Source organism: Volvox carteri (genome assembly GCF_000143455.1).
Source record: "Volvox carteri f. nagariensis unplaced genomic scaffold VOLCAscaffold_25, whole genome shotgun sequence".
NCBI lineage: Eukaryota > Viridiplantae > Chlorophyta > Chlorophyceae > Chlamydomonadales > Volvocaceae > Volvox > Volvox carteri.
The window spans coordinates 257,034-279,310 of record NW_003307568.1 but is presented as its reverse complement, the minus strand read 5'-3'; the positions used below and the strand labels follow the sequence as shown (position 1 = coordinate 279,310).

General features: G+C 56.0%; 3 protein-coding genes across 3 annotated transcripts in view; 1 reads left to right on the top strand and 2 right to left on the bottom strand.

Annotated features, from left to right (window-relative positions):
• Positions 1–4,327, bottom strand: part of VOLCADRAFT_92233 (uncharacterized protein) — a gene marked incomplete at both ends in the record, with an annotated part of 6,519 nt that extends 2,192 nt beyond the window's left edge. Inside the window, 2 exons of the mRNA XM_002951618.1 lie at positions 2,238–2,333; positions 4,248–4,327. Of these exons, the coding sequence (XP_002951664.1) occupies positions 2,238–2,333; positions 4,248–4,327 (176 nt within the window). The remainder of the gene's footprint in view (positions 1–2,237; positions 2,334–4,247) is intronic.
• A 5,330-nt stretch (positions 4,328–9,657) lies between these two features.
• Positions 9,658–15,362, top strand: VOLCADRAFT_105187 (uncharacterized protein; the record flags this gene model as incomplete). Its single annotated transcript, XM_002951713.1, has 9 exons — positions 9,658–9,904; positions 10,028–10,464; positions 10,632–10,769; positions 10,987–11,262; positions 12,398–12,560; positions 12,980–13,180; positions 14,198–14,592; positions 14,663–14,801; positions 15,345–15,362. 4 exons carry the CDS (start codon positions 9,658–9,660, stop codon positions 11,230–11,232), a joined length of 1,068 nt encoding a protein of 355 aa, XP_002951759.1. The 3' UTR covers positions 11,233–11,262; positions 12,398–12,560; positions 12,980–13,180; positions 14,198–14,592; positions 14,663–14,801; positions 15,345–15,362.
• Positions 15,363–15,748: 386 nt separating this feature from the next.
• The window catches only part of VOLCADRAFT_81566 (uncharacterized protein), a gene marked incomplete at its 5' end in the record, with an annotated part of 15,583 nt that continues 9,054 nt past the window's right edge, over positions 15,749–22,277 (bottom strand). Inside the window, 11 exons of the mRNA XM_002951617.1 lie at positions 15,749–16,165; positions 16,629–16,736; positions 17,131–17,214; positions 17,645–17,740; positions 18,167–18,319; positions 18,671–18,928; positions 19,360–19,797; positions 19,945–20,291; positions 20,645–20,933; positions 21,393–21,632; positions 21,942–22,259. Coding sequence (XP_002951663.1) covers positions 15,848–16,165; positions 16,629–16,736; positions 17,131–17,214; positions 17,645–17,740; positions 18,167–18,319; positions 18,671–18,928; positions 19,360–19,797; positions 19,945–20,291; positions 20,645–20,933; positions 21,393–21,632; positions 21,942–22,259 — 2,649 coding nt within the window. The 3' untranslated portion in view covers positions 15,749–15,847. The remainder of the gene's footprint in view (positions 16,166–16,628; positions 16,737–17,130; positions 17,215–17,644; positions 17,741–18,166; positions 18,320–18,670; positions 18,929–19,359; positions 19,798–19,944; positions 20,292–20,644; positions 20,934–21,392; positions 21,633–21,941; positions 22,260–22,277) is intronic.

The following is a 22,277-nucleotide window of genomic DNA, read 5'->3' as shown; positions in this document are numbered from 1 at the left end:
ACGGGGACGGGGACGGGGACGGGGACGGGGACGGGGACGGGGACGGGGACGGGGACGGGGACGGGGACGGGGACGGGGACGGGGACGGGGACGGGGACGGGGACGGGGACGGGGACGGGGACGGGGACGGGGACGGGGGTGAGGCCGGACGGGCGTCCGGCTGTCGCCGGCGGCGGCGGCGCGTGGAGATGATGGTCCCTATGTGTGACGTGTGGGAAAAGGGGGCATATCTTCACCCGTGGCCGCTACCCGGCGAAACCCTGCCTTCCCCGATATTTCGGGGCACCCTCATCTAGTCACCCTAGTCAACTTCTCAGTGGATCGCTCAGGTTCCGCACCCACTACTGATCTGCCGGATCAACGGCGGCTCATTTCCATTCCTGGTCAACTCGCAAGTCGACTTTATCCCAGGTCACCACCGTCCATTGACTAGGGACACTACTTTCCACCATCGGAAGGATTTTCGACCCTGACAGGTCTCGATCCCGGAACCTCCGGGGGCATCGGTGTATGCGTAGTTACCAGTAGTGCCTGAATTGTATGTATGTATATATGTATGTGCGGGGGGACGGGCTGTGGGCTGTACGGCACACTCCCATCTCCGAGCAGGGCCGTACACCCATTTGGGTGACGTGGCTTGTGCGCGTGCACGTTTGCGTGTGCGTGTATGTGGTCGCTCTGGTAGTTCACGTGTGCGGTGATGTGTGTTGGCGAAAGACCATCAAGTTTTGCCGGCACGTCGGCAGTGAATGGGCAGTTATTTGGCAGGGTTGATGGACAGTTGGCAAGAAGGAAGACTAGGTGACCGTTGTGGTCAGACGGCGTCAGATGCCAGCTGTTGTCGAACAAAACACAAGCGTTGTATTAGTTAGTTGTGCGCTACCACTGCACTATTGCAGTTTTTGGTAATACCGTTGTGGTAAAACGTCATAGTTGGAGTCGTCATCAAGTCCGTCATCCGATTGTGGTTTTGTTTATGATGTCACGAAGGTAGGAGAGTTGACATGGTCTATTACATATGGAGATTTTATACACAATCATGAATGGTGATGATGATCATATGACGAAATGCGCAAAGCATTTTTTTTGGAAAATAGCGATATCGGTGTCGGGGGGAGCCTGAGGACCAGCCCGAGACTTTCCGGCGTTTGAATCGCAGCGGCTGTGTGGTGGTGATCAGCCGGCGCGTGTGCTCGGGTGGGCATTTGGGAGGCCCCGCCGCGGGGCCCTTGACAAGAAGGCGCCTCGTGAAGAAAAAATGGGACAAGGGGGTGAGACAAATGCATGTGCCGCTTGCGGCCTGGTGCTGAGAGTGAGAGCTTAACATCTTATTTTAGGCGTAGCCGAAAATGTGGTTTGAAGAGGGGCGTCAGAGCGGCGTCGTACGGTGCAGTTAGTTGGTTGTTGTTTTGAACTGCTATTTGATCGGTGGTGTTTAGTCTTGTCGAATTATCTTCCGGGCAATCTCGGACTCGGCTGCTAGTTGATACGAGCTCTCTTTACCAGGACAGCTGCTAGCTGCCGCTGTTATTGTCCGTTGGCCAACAGTGTGAATTTGACGACCTTTTCTTATAACAATATAGAGACAATCTCTGTTTTGTGGTGCAGCCCTGAGAGGAGCTCCCAGACATTACCGGAGCCTTGGCCCTACATCTGTCGCCGGGTGACAGAGTCGGCTGCGGGCAGTGCTCCGGGCTCGCAGCCGCCTTGCTTCATGAGTGCTAACGACCATGACAACAATTGCGCATTTTGTATTGTTTATACAAAGGACAGCTGACTACACTGAGAATGTGGCCATTCGCTTTGCGCGCGTTCGTTGAGGCCGTCCTGGCTAGCGTACCAGTTTCTTGCGGTATGGCCGGGGGAGCTGTGCGGACTGCATCACCGGGGAGTGGCTCCTCATAGCAGAGCTCCAGTCCGTGCTGACGTTAGCAGTCTGCCGCGACGGTATTCAGTCATCCAGTATTGAGGGGACCTTGTTTTCATTAGACAGGTAAGGCAGGACAGCGAGCATGGCATGCTGGTGTTGGGGAGGCATGCCGCTGTCATTTATCATTCCTGCTGCTATTGTTGCTTGTTTCTACCCAGGGAGGTCTCGTGTAGGCTAACGCATTCGATACCTCGTATCCGCGCTTATTAAGTACGCAGGGCGTTTCATGACCTTAGGGCATCTATCTGTGCGCCCTCGCCGCACGCGGCAAGTGATTCGAGAGATTTTATTGGTATGCTTTGCGCACCTGTTGGGTATAACGTCACAGCGTTGTGAGAGTGCGGCATTATGTATTGCGAGCGAAAAGGTGATTCTACCTGGATGGACAGTGAGCGGTCGGAGCCTGGCGGACATAGACGCGTGATACGTGTTAGGACCAAACGGACGAACCTAATTTTGCTTGAGCACTGTGGCACCTATCCCGGGCAAATACCAGGATATTTACAATGCCTAGCTTGGGTTGTGACCTTGCCGTGACAGCTAGGCAACGCATATGGGCGACGCCCATAGGCTGCGGAATTGAACACACCATATCCGGCCAACCTAGAATGTGGCATCGAGTTGTTGGGGTGGTTGGTAGATTGCATGAGGAGCGTGTGTGATTAGGGCTGAGGGAATGTGCTTTTGTGGTTCTCTTGATGCGCAGCCGTTGTTGCAAATGTTGGCAGTGCAAAACCGTGATTCCAGGTTGCAGTAAATGGTAGCGTCGGGCTGACGGGTATGTTGTCTACTGGGGTTGCAAGGGCGGCTTGTGGGAAGGTCCGGACGTTGGCTCAGGCTACCTCGACGTATGGATAGGCCGCGTCCAAGTAGCTGCGGGTTAGAGCTGCCCTCCCCGTCGGGCGATAGACGGGGCGCGCACCGCGATATCGGCCCCCTCCTCGGGGATAAGGAGGCGTCTTGCTGACGTTTAGCCCAGTTGGAGGGCCCCCACACGCTGCGGGTTAGAGCTGCCCTCCCCGTCGGGCGATAGACGGGGCGCGCACCGCGATATCGGCCCCCTCCTCGGGGATAAGGAGGCGTCTTGCTGACGTTTAGCCCAGTTGGAGGGCCCCCACACGCTGCGGGTTAGAGCTGCCCTCCCCGTCGGGCGATAGACGGGGCGCGCACCGCGATATCGGCCCCCTCCTCGGGGATAAGGAGGCGTCTTGTTGACGTTTAGCCCAGTTGGAGGGCCCCCACACGCTGCGGGTTAGAGCTGCCCTCCCCGTTGGGCGATAGACGGGGCGTGCACCGCGATATCGGCCCCCTCCTCGGGGATAAGGAGGCGTCTTGGTGGCGTTTGTGTTTTGGTCAATCTGGACTTGGTGAGGGGGGAATTCTTGAGGGAGGAATCACCCCATGGGAGGAAATCAGCCCATGGGAGGAATCACCCCAGTGAGAGCTTAACTCCCCTCCTTCCTGTGGATAGGGTACATTTGATGAGTTCAGCATATTCAGAATACCGCTGTGGCGCTAAGGAAAGAATTTTTTTTCTCGCGGTCATCACTGATCAGGCGATGTGCTGCTTTAACACTGTCCTCGCGCTCTGCTGCAAAGCAACGAAGGCAAACGTTAGGGTATTTGGGTCATGTTATGATAGCCAATATACTCGCCGACAAAATTGACGCTGAGGGTCAACTTCAGTATGAACCTGCCATTTTATACTTTTGAATGTTACGGTAATTCCAAGTGCCTTCGTTCTATTTTACCACGTTGTGGATAGCTGCAGTTCCTTGCGCAGCCTCGTTTTGATCGGTTTGCATCTGCCCTGGTTTTCAACGTTCGACATTTCCAGCTTATTATTTTTTGTTTAAGTGGTCAAATTAAATCCCTTATCAAATTTATGAGGCTTATATGAAGTGAAGATTTATGGGATATCTCGATGTATCTCGCGACACAGATGAGGAAAGAAGGGAAAGAATCTGCTGCTGCCCTCTGACTTCCTCATTTTTCCCCCTCCCCCGGTGGGCCATAGACAGGATATCCCAAACCCCCGTGGAGCCGTTTCCTCCGCCTGCACCGACCAATGATACATCCCCGCTCCTCCAAACCGTACGGCACCAACGCATACACTCTCGTACACAAACATTCACTCCGCTTTTATCGCCATCATCTTAATTGGTTCGCGAATTCGTTTATTTCCCCGTTCCTTTCCTTGGCGAGGTGGTGATGGAGGTGGGAGAGCATCCCTGGCATGTCATGCAACGTGGTGGTGGTAGTAGCAGCAGGAGCAGCAGCCGCGGCACAACCCGGGCTTCATGAGGTCTTCCCTCACCCCCTGTACACCTCCTCAGCAATGCTACAGAACACCAGCAGCAGCACGGCCACAGCGCTCCAAAAAGGCAATATCGCCATCGTTTGCGCCGCTGTGCATTCCGCATTTCACAGCAATGGTCAGCCATCCCAAACCTGAAGGCCGCCGCAGACAGAGATGATAAAACGAAATTACTAATAATGCGTGCGACGCTGACGCCACACCAACCATACCACATCTGCTGTCTGTGGGGTTCCGCTGCCTCCTCTGCCTCCTGCACGTCCTCAGTGACCGTATCCCCCCTCCACAGCCCGCCCCCTCTCGTCCCCCTCAATCAGGACTCCGCACCACCACCACCACCACCACCCCAACAATCAGCACTCCCATCACCACCATTACCTTGCAGCCATCATCGCTATCGACATCGTCAACGGCATCAACGTTTCCACCGAGTACCGTGTACGGCTCAATGTACGCCCACCCACCCACCACCCACCCTCATATTACCTCTCTCCGACCGCTAGCTGCCACCCGCTGGTTGACATTCCCCCCTTCCCCTCCCCCTCCCTCATACATCCTGCACATCAATAAACCGTTTTTCCGCGTCCTGTTCCTCCTCCTCTTCTGCTGCAGCTGCCGCCTAGAGCTGGTACCCGTATATGTCGGTGGATATGTCGGTAGCTATGTCGGTGTCCCAGGCCCTCCGGGCCCAGAGGACCTGGCACTCCTCGCCCCAGACACCGCCCTCATGCGCTGCCACCCCTGCCCACCCCCCAACCAGTCCCGGCCCTAGGTACATCACCGGCATTACCGGCCCGCCCAGAAGCCCTCTCTTCTCTTCTCTTCTCTCCCTACCCCCCCCCCAACGACCACCTCATCCGCCTCTTTCTAATGCTGCCGCTGCCGCCATGCCGCGCCCTCGTCCTCTTCCTCGTCTCCAAGGGCTACGTCCCGTCCGTTACCAGCACAACAAAACATTGTTGCGCTGGTCACACCTGGTCCGTGTCGGTGGCATGCGGGGACCTCCTCCGTGCCTCAACCCGCAAGCGGGGCTTTGGGTCTGGGGGGGGGGCCTCCGGCCTGTGCGGCCGGCCCTCCCCCGCACCCACCGCATCCACCCACCCACCCAAAGCCCCAACCCACACAACACATACCACCACTGCAGAGCTTCGACACCTCATCCCACCAGCTCCAGGGCGTCTTGAAGGCGGTCAACGACTTCGCTGACCACGCCCCAAATTGCAGAATCGGCGACGACGATGATGACCTCCTTTCTTGGAGGCTGCACCTCAAGCGTCAGGTGGCTCCATCCGCCGTCAATCCTTAGGCAAATGCGATCGTGGCTTGGATGTACTTTTGTCGTGTATCTCCTCGGCCCGTCGCCGCCCCTCAATCGAATAGCAAAATGGCAAATTGTGCAGTGTGCTCATGATCCGACGGTTCAGCAGTTGGAACGGCGCTCCCTAGACTATCCATACCTTCCCATGCTACACACGCCATGCCACCCAGTAGACCGGCTCCAACATCGGGGCGCGTTAGGTATACAGCCTCATGCTATCCATTGGTCCTCCTGACCTCATCTTACTCGCTGCTCGTCCTATCCTGGCCCCGGAACAGCGGGGCTCTCTTAAGGCGCCTCCATTTGCACCGCCTTTAGCGCTACAACCTTTCGCCTTCCTGGGTCATTCAGATACAACACGACACACTCAGATGCAACGTGCCTTCCTGTACGAGCTACTTCTTGCTGCCCTTTCCGGCACCCTTTCCTTGCACAAACCCCAAACAGAAGCAGCTCGCTGAGGAACGCCAGGAGCAAATGAAGCTGCTGCGTACCTACAGGTAGGAAGTTGTAACGACCTACGGGTCGTTTTACAAGCCATGCGCAACTCCGAACCCCCCACTTGCACGACACGCCGAGTCTTACTAGGAGACGTAGGCGATATTCCCTTCCAACACAGATGAACAGCCGTGCACCCGCCAGCGTGTTCGCAATCCAAAGGGCTCCGGGGAATGGAGCCGACAGCTTTGCGTTTCCGGGGGCCTTTCCGGGGGGGGGTTGACATTGGTTGATCCAGTTGCGGCGCCGCGGTTTCCATGCTCATGGCGGCCGACTCCAGGAGGATTAAGACCAGCTGCGCCAAATTAGGCATCGTGGCCAGCACAATGGGAAGGACTCCGACTAGCCGGACGGCTTCACTGTCCACGGGCGCCATTCCGACAGCGTGGGGGTTCACAGCATGTCGGTCTCAACTGGCCGTTGACAGTTGTTCACCAACCGCGACAGATCATAGCTTCACGGCTCAGAGCGCGGACCTGTCAAGAGATCTCGATCTACTGGAGTAGATCTGATGGCGCCGTTTGGACGAGCGATGCAGTGCGGCGCAGAGGAACTGTTGCGGTTGTGGTGAATGAAGTAAATCACTCAAACGGCAAGCGCGAACAAAATCATCAAGCGTCACAACAGCTCCGGACCACCCAGCTCCGAAGTCAACTGACAAGCTGGTAGCCAATCAGGTCCTTACTTTTTCGGAAACGGTACAGTAATACATCGCGGTACAACTATACTAGGCCCCACTGCAGACAGCAGGGCCAGAAGATAGAGAGCCGCCTAATGCATCCTATATAAAACGCCTTCCACTCACCCCGCCACCTGTTGCCGTACAAGCCTGGGAGGCCCACCTCAAGGGGGTTCGGCCGTCTCTCGGGACCGCCCGCAATGCCGAGAGAGAGAAAGCGATGGGAGCTGGCAGCCGCAGCTGCCACACACGGCGTTCAGCTCGGTCGACCCAAGCGCCACCGACGCCAGCTGCAGATGCGTCAGAAACGGCACGCCGTACAATCTCCAGGGCCCTTGGAGATGCCCGGGAGCACCCGGCGAGCTCGGTGCAGGGTTCTTCACCCCGATTCGGGCCCGAAATTTTTTGAGATATTTCCGTTTTGCCCGAAAGGAAAATTAGTGCGCCCCGGAGCATTCCGAACGGATTTTGGGCCTTTTGGAGCATTTTTTGGGGGGCCCCACCGAAGCATTTTGACGGCATTTTCGGAAAAAACCGAACGATATTTCAGCGTAAATTTGCATGTTTTCGGATACAGACAGGGCCTGGAAACCGGGCTTGCAGTATAAGGCCCGCTTGGTCACCAGTCAAACAACAAGTACAAATGTGCATTGCGGCTGTTTCGCAGCTGTATCGCAGACATTTTCATACATCTAAGCATATGCATAGCTAAACATGCCCGAGTCAGCTGATGATGAGCGCCCAACCAAGGTGCCCCGCATCTCCCTCGGGATTCGCGGCTTCTTTAAGGCATCTGGTAAGTTTCTATCATAGAATCCAGCTAAACTCTACCCCGAAAACCGCTTCAGACAGCTTCGGGGTACCCGAAAACACGGTCAGGCTGACAGGAAAATTTTCGGGGAGGGCCCCGAAAGGTTATTCAGAGGGTTTCGGACACGACCGAAAATTTTGGGTACCCTGGTGAAGAACCCTGGCTCGGTGGCTGACCAGTCCCGGAAAGCCTGCTAAACGCCGCTTCCGCTGCCGTCGCCTCCACTGCTGCCGCAGGGTCGATTCGGTGATGCACCGCCCTGCCAGCGGCATCCCCTCTTGAGCTCCAGTCTTTGGAGCTGCCGTACTCCGGCTCCGGGGACATGCAGCACGTTGGCGTGGTTGAGGGACAGTCGTCGCAGCCTGGAAGGGAGATGATCCGCCCGCAGCAGCAGCTTCCCCAGCCACAATGCGGCGGTGCTGGCGGCGCCGGCGGCACCGCTGCCTCTGTTGGTCCCGGTGCCGGTCGACGGGCGATCGTGAAGTCCCAGCTCCTGACATGTAATACATGTGGCGGCGCTAAAGTTGGATTGTCGCAGGAAGGAAGGGTGAATGGTGCGATGGACGACCCATGGGTCCGTTAGGTTGTGTGTGCCGGGAATTGTACGGAAGTCCGGATGTCCCTTGACATGCATATATCTGTACAGAGGTTCTGTATTATGGCGCAAGGTCTCATCTGAGCATACCGGGTTATGTCTTTGAGTCAATGGTATTGAGACGGGGCCGCACGACATCCGCCGTAATGTGCGGGTCGACGGTTGGATTCTGATTTACAGCAGGATCCGCCACTTAGCTTACGACGATGTATTGGAAAATCCAACGCTAGAAGAGAGTGAGGTGGGAGGGCTCCTGCGCTCGTTAAATTGGCCGAGGACTACCACTGCTTTGGGGGCCAATGTAACGACGCAAGGCCCATTTGAGCATGCCCTTTTGAACTGTTGGCCGTTGTGCCCGTTGGATCGGAAGTGGCCTTGAATTTCTTGTTTGTCGTGTTTGGTTTCTGTTTGTCGTGTCGGGTCTCTTGTCCTATTTCTCTGTTGTCGGTGACCTGGGCGCGTGGAGCGGTCGTTGTTTCAGAGCCGGTGTTTCAGTTCTGACCCCTAGTTGGCCGTTTGGTCACCCCTGAGCGGGCACATGTTTTGGCATTTTCGATCGTCTGCCGTCCCTTCTTCAGTGGGCGTCCATCAGCGTCTGTTGCGTGATCTGTCGCGTCTGTGGCCCGTGGGCCAGTCTATGCGCGGTTGGGGAACGCTGGTTTGACCTAGTTCTTGTGGAGTGTGTTTGGCGCTTTCCGTTCGGTTGGTTCGCTCTTTAGCCCGCGTAGAGGTGGCGCGTCCGCAACCCTTGCTGCTGGGTTGCCGCTTGGAGGTCGTTGAGGCGTTTGGCTCGGGAGCTCTATTTCGTTTCGGTGCGCGCGCCTGTCTGGCAGCTCCCGCGTTCTTTGGCCCGCTTGCGGGTCGGCGCGTTGCGCTGTTTGGTGGTTCAATACTTCAACTGCTAGAGGTGGTATCTTCTCCTTAGAGATTTGTCTCTGAAGCAACATGCTGTGTTTGTTGCGCGTAAGGCCCAGTGCGTAACAGTGACTTTCGCAGCGGCCCGTGTCCCCAGGGCCGTCATTTTTTGCACGCATTAAGCTGGTAAACTTATCTTGTTTTTGTTGTTCAGCGCGCGCCTGCCCGGCCGTTCACGGCGCAGCCCGCGTTCGTTCAGTTGTGGCGGTGTCATTCGAAAGGCCCGTCTCCTCCGGGCCTCTCAGTTCGTTTCTCTCTTCCATTATATGTTTATATGTTACAGAAAATAGCATTTACCTCTGAAGCAACAAGCTACCGGTGTCGTAATAAATGCACGTTTGGCCAGCACATCTTCTTGTCGTCTGTGATAATAATCGTTGTAGCTAGCTTATATAAAGTAGAAGTTGACAGAGATGTTGAATTGCCGATTAAGACGCAGGTTGGACCGCTCCAGGAGGCGCTCCAGGGAGGCTCCAAGGAGCGCCGTGCCCACAAGAACGAACTGGAAACTCTTCCATCGCAGTCTTCAGCAGCGCCGCGCCATGAAAGCGGTTTGCGTGCATGGTATAGCGTGTGGCGAGTTTGGCTTGCGACATGGATCCCATAGCGGCTGTTGATGCGAAGATCGACAATGTTGCGGAACAAATACAGGCCCTTGATGCAGCGATAGCGGCTTGCATAGATAAGGATGAATTAGCCTACCTACGGCAGGAAAAGTTGTTCCTGCTTGAGAAGGATTTGCTCCTGCAAAAGGAGAAGTTGAAGCTGCTTGACGAGAAGGAGCAGCTGCGTAAGAAGGAAGAACAAATTCGCGAGGAAAAGATTATTTTACTTCGCAAAGGTGAGTTGCTTCAGCGCATATGATAGAGGCAACGTGTAGCTGTTCTCTAGTTCATTTCCACCACCTGCTCATAACATCTTCGACTAGTGCGCCTGCGCTTACTGGTTCCTTCCCTCGACACAGATGCGGATGCGACGCGGGCTCACAAGTCCAAGTCCTTCTCGTCAGTGGCCTTGACGGAGGCTGAGCAGGTTTTGCGCACCATCGGCATCAGGCCGTGTGATGGCAGTCGCTTGGCAAGTGCGGAACTGAAGGTTCCCCCTGGCACGGCCCACTGCTATGTATTCGACATAACACCGTACCGGTCTGAGAATGAAGCTACGCCGCCGCTCCTGCAGCACCACCAGGAGCAGCTGGAGCGCCTGGGAGTAAAATTTGATGTTGAAGGCGGCTTCCAAATGTTTGATGTGCACAATCGCAGGTCTGGTTCCCTGACAATCTGCTGTGGTGGCCAAACCTATCGTGGCATCTTTGACGGCTGTGTAGCACCATATGGCCTGATGGGCTTCGGTTCCCTGGAACAGAGCCGTATCATATACGAGCACAAAAGGCAACCACAGGTATGTACATGTATTCTGATTAGTTAGTGATGTATTACAGCTGCTGAATACGTTGGGTGAGGGCATGGTATGTATGTGTTCAAGCCAGAAGTGTGGAGTCGCTTTACCCACCTAACATGCACATCTGGATTGAATGACAATCTGCAGGACGCATCGGCTAAGGCCAGGGAATCATGGAGCTGCTGGCTGCTAACGCCTATGGGCCATGTCCAGTGATGCTGGATGTGACGGATGGCACCACGCACGATGTGTACACCATTCGTGGGAAGCAGCTCATCACTTGGGCTGGGCTGGAGCCAACACAGGTGGGGGATTCGGCCCAGTCACTACATAACCCAAAAGATGCGTTATACTTGCTAAGAGGTCCAAGCTTGCCTAGGACGCTGCATGCTTTTCATGCATGGATAGGCCAGCAGTGTCGCCCTGGCGCTCTGACTTGTATGGAGGAGTGTATTGCTAAGGGCATATATAGAGTACATGGTTAGGGGCAGCTCATATTCCATTCCCCCCTGCATCCTGCAGGCCTACTACCTGCAGGCGCAGCACCTCCAGGCAGATGAGAAACGCGCGCTTTGGTCGCTAGAGCTGGAGCAGATTCCGGAGGAGGAGCAGGTGTGGATGCGAAAACTGCACGAACTGCGCCCTGTTTCGGGCCTGAAGGAGCAGCTGGACTCGATCATTCCCTTCCTGCCTCCGGAGGAGCGTATGTCCACGGCGTTTGAACTCATCCACTCGTGGGTACGGACACAACCGGAGCCGTTTTCCTGACCGCTTTCCAACCTACATCAGCTGAACTGGGTGAGCCAGTGTGAGGGACATGCTATTATGTATTGTAAAACGCAATGGGTTTGGTTGCTTGTTCGCATTAGAGAGTTGATGACTCGGAGGGCTATCTCACGTAGTGATTTTGATGCAATCTGCCGGCACACTCAATGCTGATATGACCTTTTGTGGTCATATGTGACCAGCAGCATCAGAGGCGGTCATAAGTCCAGTTTGCGAGAGAAAACATAACTAAAGTAAGCGAACTCAGACTTACTGCTCAGCTATCAATGTGCATGTCCTCATCCAGATGTTATGAATGACCTGCACTCGATATCGGCCTTGTATACACCTAGGTTGGAAAGCCCTCCATGTAGGTCGTCGCACACGGGATACTCTAGCAACACATGAATCTCATCTTCTACTGCATCATTACTTTACACCTGCACTCTTGACGCGACCGACTGCTGGATCGGTTGACCTCTAAAGGTCACTCGCCTAACCGAAGCCGCAGCATGACAAGTGTGATTTGCAGGAATGTAGCACGCCGTGTGTTATGGCGTTCCCATCCAATGGATATGCCGGCACATCTTGAACCCTGTTTAGCGGTTGTCTGCTCCAAATTCCCGGGGTGCGGTATATAGCCGTAGGATCTGCCAATCATCATGAAATCGCTGCATTCAACATTAATCGGGTTCGGCATAATGAAATTGACCTTCCCCTTGTCATCCAGTTCCGGGTGCGGCTCCGGGAAGTGTCCAAGGCGCCTAAGACCCTTAAGATCATGGCATCCCAGTTAGTGGCAGTACTATTAAATCGCACAAGACGTACCTCCTCACGCAGAACATTGTGAAACATTGCCCTGCCATCAGCTGACGGAGACCCAGGCGAAGAACCAGATGAATTGTTGCGCGGGAAGCCATGTCTCCAGCAGCTGGCCTTTTGCACCCACACGTGCAAGGAGGTGGTGTTGGTTTCATGACGTGTCCTATGCGTGACATGTCCACGGCACTGCTAATAATGGCCTTGGGTGTGGAAAGACAAGGTTTTGTGAACATCCACCGCCATGATCGACTGGACTGATAGTACTACAAGTTCCAACTGAGTGAAACAAAGAACCAAGTGCATATCGCCTGGCCCCGACATCCCCACTTCCCCTTTCTGTCCTCAGGACGCTCTGCCACTCCGGGCCTTGTCCCAACCCTGAAGGCTGTTCCGCGGAGGTCAGTGTGCGCTGCGCCTGTCACAACAAGTACCGTGCCAAGTGGAAGTGCTCGAAGGTGCAGGCTGCGTTGGAGCGCGCCGGCCAGCCACGAACGTACGATGACACGCAGGTGCCGCGGCTGCTACCGTGTGAGGCGGAGTGCGAGCTTCTTAAAGGCCAAGGTCCCCACCTCAGTTCAAAAGCCAAGGGCACTGCCAACGGGCCAGCACCTTCCACCAGCATGACCGTTTCATGCAGCATGGAGTCTTTTTCCTTCGGAGCATGAGGCGCGGTAGAAAACAGGCACGTAAATGCCCTGAATGCGTCAAACTCTCCAGTAAGAAGTTATGTACTGTGTCTTTTATCCATTGCGGCCAAGTTCATGAGCATTGTCATTTAATCCTTCCGGTCCTAGAAGAATTGTCAGAACTTTTCCAGGCAAACGATTATGCATTTTTTTAATGAGCTGTTAGAAATAGGCTCTGGTAGAGTGTTATCAGAAAATCTGTGTTGTAAACATTTGGTTTTATGACTTCTTCAACTGGGAAGGCCAGCATGACGCGACTGACGCGGGCAAAATGGGAGGCGTTGGCGGCTAAGAAGGACACTGAGCGGCTGCGTCAGCAGCGACTGACTGCTATTGTGCGGGGGGTCATGATGGGCATTGTGGTTGCGCTAGGCTTGCTGCTGGCTTGGGGCATCAAGGCCGTCCTGTGGTACCTGGACGAAATGATGCAATCATCGTGTGTAGTAAGCGTGCAGTGGAGGTGTCATGCGCTGCATATTGGGCCACAGCATAGGCTATAATACGCGCAGCGCAGGTGGATTGTGGGGCGATGGAAGGCATTGGAAGAAGCCTACTAGATGTTGCGGACGGAAATTTGTTGCAAGTTGTTTAGGGCAAGGATTTTATGCCACGCAGAGCTGGATGTGCTGTACTGAGGACACAAAGTATTGCCGTAATGTGCACGCGGAAACCATTTCTAGTGCCTCTATTCACCTGCGGTTGCCGGCACTTATCAGCCAGATGTGACTATGTACCAGTCGATGACGCTGGATTAGCGTTTTGCCGTCGAAGGCCTTGGAAATGATGGCAACTTCATACGCTGCGCCGCAGCTGTATGAGGGCATATAGCACCCACCCGGGTGAGCGATGGGGGGTAGCATGGTAGTTTTTTTTTCAGTTGGGTGCGCGGGGAACCAACATGTAATAATGATGGCTGTCGTACACCTGCTAACCCCTATCCCTAAGATTGTGGGGTATTTCTTGAAGCAGCTATTCGGGGGCTGTGTCATCATGTGGCTTAGTGAATCGGTGATGCACTCTGCGGTTGAGAAGTCGGTATGATGGCCAAGTGCTGAACCCTAAAAAGCTACTGAGCTCGCAGTGGATGAGAAGGATGAGGTCACTGCCAGGCTAGTGGTCACCGGTGAAGCTATTCTACCATATCCCAAACAATAACAGGTCGATATGGGATGTAAGAAGAACATTTTGTACATTCAGTTCATAAGTGCACCAAAGGGTAGGGTGATACTCATCTTTTTTTTCGTTTGATGTTTCCTTGAACCTGCTTTCCCAAACCTAATTATAATCTAATCCAGTCTAGTACACTTGAGTAAAATGCTACTGCCTTTGACTTCTACCGCTACCCTTTGCTCCACGAGCCAACGCGTGGTCTACAACCATGAAAACCACGAATTGCAGATCAGTTTGCACCCAATTACCCAGATTCTGCCACCTGACTGTCCTTCATGGCCACCTTCCAGCCAGAGATGCCAACCCCAGCGAACACGGCGGCTCCACGCATTCCCAACAGCACTCAGGCGATGGCCATGATCCTAAAGCGGGACGGATGGCAGATACCGGGCGGCACAACAATCGTCCCGCTTATGCACCTAACGGTCCGCCTAGCGACACAGCTGCAATGCGGGGCCACGGAGGAGAAACGGGGATGCTTGATGGCAGCATTTTTGTGGACCCGCAGGAAACGGTACCTTCATCCTCGGCGGAAATTAGCTGCTTCAGGGCCTGCTTGTGGTCTGGGGTGCGGTTGGAGAACGCAAACAAATAAACGCTGTGGCGGCTTGGCCGTGGACGGCATCCCCCTGCCCGGCAACACGCACCTGGCTCGCATGGTGCCCAAGCGGTGTGGGTGCGGAAGGTTCGGCAATGCCAGCAACCAGCAATGCTCCCCACGCATGAACCACTTCTGGGAGTGCCCCGTCGCACAGGCTGTCCATTGATCGACACCCCCAGGAGGCCGCGACAGGCGGCATCACCCGGAAGCAGCTGTGGTTGGTCCAGGCCCCGACCGGCTGCGAACAGGCCCCCTGGGATGTGATCGCCCTGGCGGCCCTGTCTGCTATAGAGGTAGGCAGGTGCTGCCTGCGAGCAGCCGGAGGACGGCTGGAAAGGGCGGCTAACCCCGCGACGCAACGGCCAGAGCAAGTGCAACAGATCCAGGCGCAAGGACCCCAACAGCGGCGGATAACGGACTTCTCCCACCTGGGCAATGGAGCGAGACCGCAGGAGGGCCCGTTGCTGAACGCGCCGGTACTCGAGGATCAAACGCAGGGGCGAGTGTTTTGCGCGTTCAATGCTTGCCAAGCAGTGAAAGCTGGGGCATTGATTATTAGCGTCTTATAAATTATATACATAAGGATGTTTTGTAACTTTGGACCATCATTTCCATGGCCATCTGCTGGGCGTCCGCTGGAACGGTCAGGATGTACGGCGTTGCGGACAGGGAAGCGTCCGCGGGCGGGGTATAAGTTCCTGCAAAGCACTCGGCACAAATCAGCTGCGTCTACGCACTTGCATCAGGTACAAAGTCGACATTCCTCCTTTCGCATGCATTGGGTAGACGGCAATTCCCCGCAGCGGCCCCCTTGGCAATCCAATCCCTTGGCTCAGCCAACCCTGCCACTATGAGCCACTGTAACGGATCTCCTTGTACATCTTATACATGCCACTACCACCACCATCACCACCACTTATAATTGGTTTAACCGTAAGTCCTCCCTAATATCGTGGCCTCGTATTTTGTCGTATAGTGTCGTACAGTATAGCTGTAGCATCGTCATAGGTAAGGTTAGTCTTGGATCCGGCAAAACACAAAACAAAATTACACGCCTACTGGTGTATTATATTCATAAAGGCACAAGCAAGCAAGCACTCACACGTAAACCACCACTGCCACAGCCATTCACTGCAACACACGTACACACACACAAAAGGCTGACCCGTTATCCGACAGGCAAACACCAAAACCAAACGCCTCCAAACCAATAACATCGCAATTCTCTTCTCCCCCCCCCCCACTCGCAGCCAGCTCTCTCTCCTCCCCTCTCCTCCCACCCCCCATGTACAGCACCTCCTGCCCCCATTAATTGCCGTCGGAAGGTACCCTAGCCACGCTACCCAAGCGCCACTGGCGCCGCCGCCGCCACTGCAGCGGCGCCGCCGCCGTCGCCGCCGTACGCCAGCAGGGGCAGCGGCCGCTCAAACAGCTTTCCAACCTGCCCCGTGACGTTGTGTCGAATCTTAAACAGCCCCGTCCCCGTGGGCATGGGAATGCCCATGATGATCGACTCGCTCACCCCCACCACATCATCCATGCGCCCGTGTATTGCCGCGTCAAACAGGTGATCGGCGGTCTTCTCGAAGCTGGCGGTGTGTAGAACGCTGTCCTTCATCTTGGCGATACCGAAGCGGGTGATCCCAAGTACCTCACCCTGCGTGTTGGGGGCGGTGTGAGTGGTGGTGTGAGTGGTGGTGTGAGTGGTGGTGTGAGTGGTGGTGTGAGTGGTGGTGTGAGTGGTGGTGTGAGCGGTGGTGTGAGTGGCGGTGTGAGTGGTGGTGTGAGTGGTGGTGTGAGTGGCGGTGTGAGTGGTGGTGAGTGCGGGAGCGGGTGACAAGATGGGGAGAAAAGTTGGAGCGGTGGGGCCAGAGGGGAAAACCCCCGCGCACCCTCCTTGGGGTTTGTGTAGAGGATGACAGTTCGGGGGTTTTGAAGTGATTAGAGAGTGCCGGGCCGCGGGAGGAGAGGGGAGAGCTGAAGAGAAAGGACGAAGAAAAATGAAAACCATGGGGACACATAAATGCACCCCCAACAAAATATGCCATGTGAAATCTTCCACACGCACTATATAAGCTGGTTAGGACAACACAGCACATATGTACGGCAGCGTGTCGTACCTTGTACGACATGCAATCCGCCAGTAGCATTATGTGTCGGTCGTCGATGCTCATCCCGTGGCTGCCCATGGTGTACTTGATCTCCGACATGATGGCGGAACGGGCGGCCTGAAGGGTGAGAGTTGAAAGAGCAATGTTATCAGTGAAGAGGAAGAGGAAGAGGAAGAGGAGGAGGAAGAGAGGAGGGTAGCCATTAGGGACGGGGTAGTGACGTCACTCTGCATCCCACACCGCACCACCATGGCTTGGTAATCTCCTTGTGGCGACTTTGTGATGTCATCATTTGAGGGGACAAAACACACACGGGGGTGAAGGTACCTGGCACTTCACCCCACCTGAGGGAGAGCTGGACGTGGACGTGGACGTGGAGATTGAAGGGGTGGAGTAGACAATACCGGTACCCAAAAGCTGCCCCCCATCACCACACCACCCCCACCACTCCCACCACCACTTCCCGCTTTCCCATCCGCCCCCCACCCTCGGGTCCCCAACCCCCCCGCACCTCAATGCCCATGAACTTCTCAATCTCCGCCACGTGGTTAGTGGTGGTCTGCGTGCCCAGCACCCCCAGAGTGCCCATCACGGCCTGCAGATGGGAAGCCGACAAAAGGGGAGGGGAGGGGAAATAATATGCCATGCCAAGTCAGAAAGGAAAAACAGCAACAGCTGGCCCTCTCTCCGTCACCAAAGTTGCAAACTGCCGCTGCTGGAGGTGAGGTGGGGTAAGGGAGGAAGTCGCCAAAGGGGGGAGGTGGAATCGGCGGGGCGGCTATAACCCCGGAAAGGGTGGTAAGAGCCATGAGGATGACGTCAGACAGCGAAACAATGTACCGTAGACGGAACATCAGCAGCAGCGTTATTAGAAGCATTAGCATCATATTTAGCAGCGACATCTACAGCAGGCGGCAGGCGGCAGGAATGGAACATCCCGCTTTTCCCCCTCCCGCTTTTCCCCCTCCCGCTTTTCCCCCTCCCCTCCTCCCCTCCCCCCCCCTCTTCCGCCCCTGCCCACCCACCTGCACGTTCGTCCCCTCCACAAGCAGCGAGTACTTGTCCCCCTTGTCCTTGGTGATCACCGCTCGCTCCACAGTGGGAATACCCATCACGATGACCTGGGGGGGAGAGAGGGAAGGGGGGATCGGGGTGGAAGGGGGGAGGGGGGGATCGCAAAACACGCACAGAATTACACAGCACAACACAGGATAGCGAGAGATGTGAGCACCCTTCCCTTCGTCAAATCAAAACCCTAAAACACACACACACACAGACTGCCCTCCCACGGCGTGTATAATTCGGCGGCGTACGGTGTACGGTAGGCCAACCTGGTAGCCTCACGGATATCACGTCCCCCCACCTCACCCGCACCGCCCGTGATCCAGACGGGGACTCGCCCCAGGAGCACTACGATACAGATTCCAACCCCGACCGAGCCCCAAACCTGCCCCACACTATACCCCGTCTCTCTTATCTCCTTAGACACACACATACATACACACACACGCACACACACGCGCGCAGACGCACACACACACACGTACCCCTGGCAGTTTGCCCAGCAGCCCCTCCAAGCAGAACAGCAGCCCCTGTCGAGATGCGTCCTGGGGGTACACCAGCACCTTGTCCTGGGCCACGGCCCGCACGTGCTGCTCCTTGAGCTTCAACTTGGGGTGGGCCAGGATGCTGTACTTCACCTGACGGGGTGAAGTAAGTTGGGGGGGAAGGAATGGGAGTTGGAGTTGGACGTGCGGGAAGCATCACGTGACGCAAGCAGCAGCAATGGGTCACCTGCCGACAGACACACACACATACATACACACGCACACACACGCATACAGTCACACATACATACACAAACACACACACAGACACACACACACGCATACAGACACAGATACACACACGTCCAAAGTAGGTTGGGTCGGTTAGGGGTTACAGGTGCAAGAGGGGGAAATAAAGACAGCAAATTATTCCGAACGCCGGCGGACGCGAGGGCCAGCAATTCACCTCTATCCAAGGAATCCACAACCCTATGACGACCGCACCGTGTGCCCGTCAATGTCCAGCTGCAGCGCGTCAATACTGGCCATATCCAGGCGAATGGAAATGACCGCCTCGCCATGCAGCCGAGGACCGCCGCCATATGCGCCGCCGCTGCCGGGCATCGTCATCGCGTCTCCTCCCCCTCTCCCTGGCTTGAGCACGATCTTGATGTGTCGTGCCACCTGACCCAGAGTCGTCTTCTCCAGCCGCCCCTTGACCAGTCGCGCAGCCTTGACGTCGCCATCCACCGCCAGCGCCACCTGCGAGATATAAAGGACACGGCGCGTTAGTACAACTACTTCAACGCCAAATACTTATAATAATAATAATAACAATAATAATAATAATAATAATAACAATAATAATAATAATAATAATAACAATAATAATAATAATAATAATAATAATAGAAACGTAGACTGCAAAAGGCATCATTCAAAAGTTTAAAACTGGTAAAAAAAATTTATAATGCAATAATGCTTTCCTCTAGGGCGCTCTAGACGTTCGCCTGCTCAAAGATAATTTTAGAAATCAAAAAGAAAGTGGCCATCTGTTTGTTATCTGGGCCTGGAGGGCGAAAAGCTTTTGTAGGGAACGAACTTAGCGCGAGAAGCGAGCGCAACGCGCATTTACAACCGCTCGCACACTCGCTCCCTCTCCCCCCCTCTCCCCCCCCCGCACACACACATACCTTCATGATGGGCGTGCTGATGTTCTTGGCAGCGTTAATGATCTCCTTGATGCGAGGCACACCAAGCGTCACGTTCATACTGGCCACGCCAGCAAAGTGGAACGTCTTCAGCGTCATCTGCGTGCCTGGCTCGCCAATGCTCTGCGCCCCCACAGCTCCCACCGTGGACCCGGGGTCGATACGTTTCGTAGCGTACTTGGTCAGACACAACCCCACAAACGCCTCCAGCTGCGACGGCGTCAAGCCATCCTGCCCCGCCGCGTACTCCGCGGCGTCGTCAGCGCCACGCTCGTCCTCCGCCAGGCCCAACCGCTTGCGAGCGTTACGATATCCCGCCAGCTGTGAGGCCAAGAAGTCCCGGAGGCCCTTACGGAATGCGTCGCTGCACCAGGGGGTGCCCAAGTCCATGGAGGAAGCCGCGGCGGGGGCGGCGGCGGCCTTGCCGCCGCCACCCAAGCGGGCTGCCGCAGCCGCGGCGGCAGATGCCGTAGGTGTGGATGTGGATGTGGTGGTTGAGGAGGCACGTAGCTCAGGTCGGTTAAGTTGTTGGGCGATGAGCTCGTCCAATTTGTTGGGGAGAGGCACCTCGTGAGCGCCGCCGGCGGACAGCGGCACCCGGCGAGTGGTGGCACGAACCTTGGCCATCAGCCGCGCAAAGTCCAGCGGCTTGCCCTCCTTGCCCTCCATGGCCACCGGGTCCATGCCGTCCTCGCCGTACAGCAGCTGTACGATGCCACCGCTGGCGTTCCGTACGGTGGAATCGTAATGGGCGTACAGGTCCTCCAACGCCTTCATCAGTCGACGGGACATGTAACCCGTCTCCGCAGTCTTGACGGCTGTATCCACCAGCCCCTCCCTGCCACCCATCGTGTGGAACCAGAACTCCGTGGCGCTGAGGCCGCTGTAGAAGGAGTTGGCCACAAAGCCCTTGCCTGCGGGGTTGGACGGCGTGGGGCATTACACATATAATGCAAAAGTCGGGTGATGGAGAGGGGCCTTGAAACCGCCTCGGAAAGAAGCCCTGGGAGCGTGGAAAGGATGGAAAGGAAACCTACCAACCTACCTACCTATTTACCTACCTACCTACCTACCTACGTACCTACCTACCTACCTACCTACCTACCTACGTACATACCTACCTACCTACCTACCTACCTACCTACCTACCTTACCTACCTACGTACATACATATGCACCTGCCTGGTTGCATGGGATCTCAGCCGTCCCCCGAATCCACCCCCAATTCACCCCGAAACCCCGAAACACAGACACGACACATACACACCCGCCGGCGTCTTGTCGCCCCGCGGGTAGTGCGGCAGCGTGCGCTCCCTGAAGCCGTTGAAGCAGCGCTTGCCTCCCACGGACTGCTGCCCCACACACGCCACCATCTGGGCGATGTTGATGGGGCTGCCCTTGGAGCCGCACTGCGACATGATGAGGGGGGAGTTGTGGTAGTCCAGGGTGTCCATACACACCTTGCCCGCCACCTCGCGGATGTTGTTCAGCACACCGGTCATGTTGGCCTCCAGGGACTGCTCCGCGTTGCAGCCGGGCTGCAGCTGCAGCTCACCCTGAGGCGGGATGGGGTGGCGTGAGGTGGGGTGGGTTGGGGTATCTTGTGGTGTGAGGTGGTGTATACGCGTGCGGGATAGGGTGGGGGAATTACCAGTGCAAGAAACAATCAATCAAACAAACGATCAGCTGAAAAAATGCGGGAGAGGGAAGAGGGGGAAGAAAGCGCAGGAAATGACATGTGAGAAGCGACGTGCGAAAAGGCTTAGCTGCCGAGAAGATAGGAAGATGAAAAATGGAAGACAAAGTGAGGAGATAAGTGTGTTTGTGTGTGTGTGTTTGTGTTTGTGTGTGTCGTGACGCACGTATTTGACCAAACCAGGTGTCACCAACCCCCCAGACCTAAGGGTGGCGGGAGATAGAGAGTTCACCAGGTCCTCAACACCAGTCCCCTCTCCTTACCCCCCCCTTCCCACCCTAGTTGCTCTACCCCCTCCAAAACTGTAGTGTAGTGGTACCTTTTTGAACGCCGCGATGAAGTCACGGCAATCCGTGTAGCCCTTCTCCACCGTGTCCGCCTTGGCCCGCTCCAGAACCGGTGCAGGCGTTACGTCGTCAATGCCAATGGAGAAGCCCCGGTTGCCCATGTGACGAGCCGCCATCTTGGCAAGGCGGGACATGGCGGACGCCGCGGCGTACGGCGAGTAGTCGCAGTTCAGCGTGCCGAACAAACCCGACTTGCTGGCGCCGAGAACCACCTGGTTGCCGTACAGGGGGGGAGTGGGTGCATTGGTGGGTTGCGGCGGAGTGGAGTTAGGGAGCCGCCGGGGACAAAAGGACAGGCAGTAACCCAGCCTCCCGCAATCAGATGAACCCCCCCAATCGATCTTTCCCCCCAAACACCAAACACACACATTTGAACCCTAAGCCCACTCACCTCACCCCAGGAGGCTCCAACCCAACTGCGCTGAACCTACCTTCCATGTCTCTCTTCCCCCCATTCCTCCCTCGCCCCCCTCTCCTCTCCTCTCCTCCCTCTCCTCCCACCTTCCCTCCCTCCCTCCCACCTTGCCTAACCGGCCGCTTATCAGCTCGCTGTTCCGAAAGCACACCCAGCCGTCATTGGGGCACATGTGCTCGCCCTTCTTGCTGTAGATCTTCTCCGCCATCTCCAGGTTCACGAACACGCGCACCGCCGCTGCCGGGCGCACCAGGCAGGAGAACAGCTGCTTGCCGGTCCACAGCTCCAGCGGCTTCAGCAGCGCGGGGGTGGGCAGGTCGATGTGCTCCAGGCCATCCGCCATGGTGGCCAGCAGGCCGCAGAACTCGGACCGCGTGTAGAAGCGGTCCTTGGAGGTCAGCAGGAAGGCGCACGTCAGGAAGTCCTGTGGGGGGGGGGAGGG